The 6,579-nt window shown below is 41.9% G+C and overlaps 1 protein-coding gene across 1 annotated transcript; it reads left to right on the top strand.

The window, feature by feature from the left end:
- On the top strand, positions 752-5,752 carry LOC109713417 (hydroxyproline O-galactosyltransferase GALT6-like). The gene is made up of 7 exons (XM_020237479.1): positions 752-1,631; positions 1,787-2,019; positions 2,141-2,428; positions 2,513-2,641; positions 2,763-2,936; positions 4,607-4,714; positions 5,061-5,752. Exons 1-7 carry the CDS (start codon positions 1,274-1,276, stop codon positions 5,265-5,267), a joined length of 1,497 nt encoding a protein of 498 aa, XP_020093068.1. The 5' UTR covers positions 752-1,273; the 3' UTR covers positions 5,268-5,752.

The following is a 6,579-nucleotide window of genomic DNA, read 5'->3' as shown; positions in this document are numbered from 1 at the left end:
ATCACAGATACTAAAGTGAGAAAATGCGAAACTATATGGGCGGTATGTGAAGTTTTTTTTTTCTAAAAAAATATTAAAGGAAAGCTGTGTGTTTGCTGTTCTCCAGGAACGGGCGGATTTCCCCGCTCGCGCGAGTCCGAACTCCGAAGTCGCCGTCGTCGTCTCCCTCGGCGTTACGCTTTTCGGTTCTCCAGGTGCCGAAAGCTCCCACCCCCCAACTTCCTCCCCATTCCCCACTTTCGTTCTTTTTTTTCTCTTTTTTTTTTTATTTTTTTTAATTATTAATAATGTAATGATTATTAAATTATATATAAAAAATATATATATTTATATATATATATATTTATTATTATTCCTTATCACCGTTCAACTGATTAAACAATAAAATAAAAACGAGAAGATAAATATTCCTTTTTTTATTTTAATTTTAGTTTTAAAGTAAAATATAAAATATGAATAATTATAAATAAATACTCGATGCATATGAAAAAGACGCACCTTGAGCGGCTTTATTCCCCTCTCTCTATCTATCTCCCTCTCTCTCTTTCTTTTTCGTTCTTTCTGCGTTCTCTGTCATCTCCACTCCGACGCGGTCTCACTTCGTTTCCTCCGCTCCTGCGATTCTAGGGTTAGGGTTGGTGTTCTTGGAGATCGGAGAGGGAGATCGATCGCTCGAAACCCTTCTCTTTGATTCCTCGAATTTTGGGGTCGGAGGGGTTGGGGGGTGGGGGAGGGAGAGAGGAAGGGGATGAAGCGAACGAAGCTCGACGTGGCGGCCTCCCTCGGCCGCCACTGGCCCCTCCACGCCATCCTCGCCCTCGCCCTCCTCTACGTCGCCCTCCTCGTCTTCTACGAGCTCTTGGCCTCCAGCCGCGTCGCCGTCCCCGGCGACGGCCTCGTCGGCGGCGGCGGCGGCGGGGGCGGCGACGGCGCGGCCCATGCCCTCCATCTCGGCAGCGAGGAGGCGGCGCCCGTGCGCCCCTCGAAGCAGTCCTACCGGATCCTCACGTCGTCGGCGTCCTCGCCGCCGCCGCTCCCCGATATCCTGCGGCGGCGCGGCCGCGCCGGGATCGTCTCCGGGCTCGATTTCCGGCAGCTGAACGCCACCGGGCGCGGCGGCCCCTTCTCGGAGCTCCACAGGGCGGCGCGGGACGCGTGGGAGGTGGGGCGGAAGCTCTTCGAGGAGCTGCGGGCCTCCCCGCTGCCGTCCCCCGCCACGGCGGCGGCGTTGTCGAATCGGACGGAGGAGGAGAAGTGCCCCCACTCGATCATCATGACCGGGGCGGAGTTCCGGGAGCGGGGGAGGCTGATGGTGCTCCCCTGCGGCCTCACCCTCGGCTCCCACCTCACGCTCGTGGCGAAACCCTACCCGGCGCACCCCGAATACGACCCCAAGATCACGATTTTGAAGGAAGGGGATCAGGCGATCATGGTTTCGCAGTTCATGATGGAGCTGCAAGGGCTCAAGACGGTCGACGGCGAGGATCCGCCCAGGATCCTCCACTTCAACCCCCGGTTGAAGGGCGATTGGAGCGGCAAGCCGGTGATCGAGCAGAACACTTGCTACCGCATGCAGTGGGGCTCCGCCCTCCGCTGCGAGGGTTGGAAATCCAGAGCTGATGAAGAGACTAGTAAGCTTCCCCTTTTCAACTGGTTGCGTTAAAGTCCTTTCATTTCTAATGAGTAGTGACGTTACTTCTGTTTGTTAATTTAAGAAAACTTTTTCGAAACGCCCATTGTTTTTGGAGTTTGATTTTGTACGCATTGGTCGCTGGTTGCAATATAGTTGATGGGCTAGTTAAGTGTGAGAAATGGATTCGGGATGATGACGACCGGTCGGAGGAGTCGAAGACGACGTGGTGGTTGAACCGTTTGATCGGTCGGACGAAGAAGGTTTCTATCGATTGGCCGTATCCTTTCGTCGAAGACAAACTTTTTGTTCTCACTCTGAGTGCTGGCTTGGAAGGTTACCATGTCAATGTCGACGGAAGGCATGTCACTTCTTTCCCTTACCGCACGGTGAGTGGCACCTTCAAAATTACCTACTTATGTTTTTAAGTGTTTCTTCTTTTGGTTTTAGCACTCTTCAATTCACAATTTTTTTTTTTTTTTTTTTTTTTTGGGTGGGTGCAATTGACAGGGATTTATTCTTGAGGATGCTACTGGTTTGTCGTTGAATGGGGACCTTGAAATCCAGTCGATATTTGCCGGTTCTTTGCCCACATCACATCCTAGCTTCGCTCCGCAAAGGCATTTAGAGATGTCCACGGAATGGAAGGCCCCACCTCTTCCTGATGGACCTGTTGAGTTGTTCATTGGCATATTATCGGCGGGCAACCACTTTGCAGAACGTATGGCTGTCAGGAAGTCGTGGATGTCAGCTGTTAGAAAATCATCCAATATTGTGGCTCGTTTTTTTGTTGCCCTGGTAATTTCTAGATCTGTAATGCTTCAATTTAACTACTTTATTACGTGATCGAGAACTCAAAATGTGCGATTTGTTTCTGAACAGCATGGACGAAAGGAAGTGAATGCGGAGTTGAAGAAAGAGGCAGCGTTTTTTGGTGATATTGTTATCGTGCCTTTTCTGGATAGCTACGATCTTGTTGTTCTGAAGACTGTTGCCATTTGCGAGTATGGGGTATGCAATGCTAGAATCTGCTATATGAGTGAATCGAGATGCCTTTGAAAACTTTCCAATTAATAGTTTTGATCATATTCTTGGCAATAATCTTCCGTTTTTTAAAATTATGTTCACCCAGGTTCGTGCAGTTTCTGCGCAGTATGTGATGAAGTGTGATGATGATACCTTTGTTAGGCTTGGTGCAGTGTTGGCTGAAGTCAGGAAAATACCAAATGATAAAAGCTTGTATGTGGGAAACATGAATTACTACCACAAACCATTGCGAGAAGGGAAATGGGCAGTCACGTATGAGGTAATGAAGCAATTTTTTTTTTCTTTTCATTTGGTTACAAGGTATTATTTGCGAATCTTCAGGTATATGCAACAGATAATGGACGTCAATGTTGTGTTTGCTATTACCTAATTGGGTGTTGACATGCATCTTCTGTTGAGGTTTCTCTTTTTTTCTTTTTTTTTTTTTTTGATTTGGGATTGTTTGGCCTGGCTGCATGGTTGGATCCTTTACTGCACTGTGGAACGGGAGGAAAGCACTAGGTTGGTGCTTTTGCAGACCCGAATATTTATATAGTTGTGGGCCACCACCGCGCTTCAAGCTGCCAGGCCAAACAGTCTAGTTTGGCTCTAAGGGCAGCTGTAATAATAGATGCTGGGCCAAACAAGCTCTTAGCATTCTGATTTATGACAAGTGGTTTGTGTTTACTTGTTATGATATTTGGAATTGCTACCGATTTTCTGCTATGTTATTAAGATGATCTTCCATTCTTTCTGTGTTTTATGTACTTTGTTAGTACTGGCCTTCCATTTTGAGCAATGTACTCCTGTCTAAAGTATTGGGCAGGTTGGTTCTGCCATGGGTTTCAAAGGATCTGGATGTGGGATTTTGAACTGTTTAATTGAGAAAAGGATAATGCCTTGATGTGATACATGGTTGGAATGGGAGTAGGCATAACTTTTGCACGTCCACTTAAAAAGTAAAGCTGAATATCATCCGAATATTTTTTATTGCGGTTGATTGCTCAACTTAGAGATCATGTTGGTCTATCCTAACAAGGTTCACATGGAATACAGTTGCACAATTATGTAGTGTTGGGTAGTGGTAGTTATACCAGTTCAATGATGTAATAATCATGCTATTTTAGGAGAGGAGAGCCCTCAACTGTAGCATCTATATCTTGTAGATGTAATGTTAAAAGTTTCTAATATCTCCTTGGAAAGGTGATTTATTATATATAGGAACACTAGGTCAGCTGATTATAATGTTGTAGGCAACTCTCGAGTCTGAATGAATTTAGGGAGGCCGGTTGCAGGCTTTTTGTTAATTGCTGCTTCTCTCTAGATATTTCTACTAGTAATTTTTGCTTTATATTTTTTTTACTTCCATTCACGAGCATTTATTTAAAGTAGCAAAGCATTGAACTTCGTCAAGTATTTCTATTCTTTCATTGTTCTCAAACGAGCTGTTCGCGTCATGTAGTGGTTAACAGCTTGCAAAAAAATTATCACGTTTTTGTAGTTCAGGCCACAGAAAAAACTAGGTCCGTAACAGGATATGGTTTCGTATACCCTGCTTTCTTACACCCGGCATTTGTTGGTTCTGGTATGCTAGAGTTTTCTTTAATAAGCTTTCACACGGCTCGACATTTTCATTTGAGGAACAACGTAAGACCGCTGCTTATTTGTAGTTATATTTGTAGTTGCAAATGTATTTTACCAGTTTTTTATTCAGAGAATTGATTGTTGGAATGTGCACTGCATCTCACTAGAGAACTCTTTTGTTATAGTTTGTTATTGCACTTAATTATCGATTTAATGGGACCTCTTCTTATTTTTTTCTGTTGGTTGTTAGTGAAATTTAATGTCAATTAACTTCAACATTCTGATGATAACAACTGCTATTGAGTCTATGACATGAATGCCTCCACTTTTTGCTTATTGAATTAATTTGGCCTTCCCTATTTTCAGGAATGGCCGGAAGAAGATTATCCACCCTATGCAAATGGTCCTGGCTATGTTGTATCCTCTGACATCGCACACTTCATTGTATCGGAATTTGAGAAACATAAATTAAGAGTAAGCATATCTCGCATTTTATGTTTCGTACACTTGGGAAAAGTTAAAATCACCAGAGTTTCACTAGCAGTTTGTAATCTCGTCAGTTTCTAATTAGGTTTTTTGGCATCCGTCTGGAGTTTTTTTTCCTTTAAAAAAAGGCCTCTTTTTATTAGCTAATCAACTGCTAAGAGCATCGCATGTTATTGCTGTCTACAACTACTCAATTATCTTAAATTTTCTCAAAAAACTTAAACCATTCAAAATATGTGAAAAATGGCCGGACTTTTCATACGCACACTTATTAAGTAGTCGGATAGATCACTTGTAGTTGGAAGTTGACTATGAAAGTGGGCATATAATGCAGCTGTTTAAGATGGAAGATGTGAGCATGGGCATGTGGGTGGAGCAGTTCAACAGCTCGAGAGCCGTGGAGTACGTCCACAGCGTCAAGTTTTGCCAATTCGGCTGCATAGATGATTACTACACCGCGCACTACCAATCCCCGAGGCAGATGATGTGCATGTGGGATAAGTTGCAGGCTGGGAGACCTCAGTGCTGCAATATGAGATGATATCAAAGGGGGCAGCGGCACAAATTGACTAGTTTTCTTCTTTTTTTTTCTTCTTTTTAAAAACTTTCCAGCTTTAGCAGCCGTGTACATTTAATGGTGCCATCAAGATTCATTCATTAATTTTCTTTTTTTTTTTTTCCTTTTTTCTTTTTTTCCCTTCTCTCTCTCTCTCTCTCTCTCTCTCTTCTCTTTTTATTTTTGGTTGGGTTCTTGGGAAACAGGATAGGTGGGCTGGTGGGCTGGTGAAGGAATTTTCTCTCTCTCTCTCTCTCTCTCTCTCTCTATAGAATGTAGAAGAGCAAAGAGAATCTCTCTTTCTCTCTCTTTGGTGCTTTTAACTGAGATTCTGATGGTTGATGTGATGGTTAGGAACAACCCATCAGATCAGGTTTAGAAGGGCAGTATAGATACTCTTTTCTCAGAAATTTTGTAATGCAATGCTTCGGTTCTATAGGTTATAAAATGAATAGCTTGGTTTTATGGTTTTCCTTGCTCTTTCTACGCTGTGTTCTGGTGCAAATTATTTTGTTGGAATTTTTCTCTCTTGTGGGCCATTCACTATCTGGTGCTGCTTTAAGTACTCCGCAAAAGTACTCTGACTTCAATATTTACTCCTAAAAAGGTAAGTGTGGTGACTCTCCTCTAAAATTTTGTCTACTGGTGAAATTAGTTGTTAACTCCGTAAAAAAACTCATTTGTGCTTTTAAATATGTTTTTCTAATATGGCTTTATATTACTGGTGGTGCTGCCGTCTCCGTCCTTTCTTCTAGTGAGGACCCTCTGGAGATTGGCGACGAGGGTGGGGGTAAAGGGCTGGTTGTCATCGTTTTTGTCTCTCTGGGGTCATCGACGTATAGTAACTGAAAAGAAATATAAAAATAACGACCAATAGAATTGGAATTGAAATGGATGAATTCGTGTTTGATATGCGGGAGTTATCTTCCGATTCTGATTCCCGAGTGGAATGAAAAATTTTCAATCATCTATTTTTTCAATCCGGCCTAGGAGTCCGGATTGAAAGTTGAATTATGACGAAATAGATATTTATTCGGATTAAATTTATTTTTTTAATTTTTTTTAATTAAAATATGAGTTTAAATTTAAAAATTAAATTTATAATTTTAAATTTGAATTTTGAATTTGATTTAAAAATTAAAATTTAATTAAGTATTTTGAATCTAACTTATAAATTTGAATTTAAATTAAATTTTAATTTATATAAAGTTTTATTCAAATTTTATTTAAAACTGTAATTTTAAGTTAAATTGTAATTTTAAGTTTGAATTTGAATAAATCGAAATTTAGTTTTATA

The sequence above is a fragment of the Ananas comosus genome, linkage group 7 (genome assembly GCF_001540865.1).
Source record: "Ananas comosus cultivar F153 linkage group 7, ASM154086v1, whole genome shotgun sequence".
Taxonomy (NCBI): domain Eukaryota; kingdom Viridiplantae; phylum Streptophyta; class Magnoliopsida; order Poales; family Bromeliaceae; genus Ananas; species Ananas comosus.
Note: the sequence above shows the minus strand (reverse complement) of the source record. Positions and strands in the feature narration are given on the sequence as shown.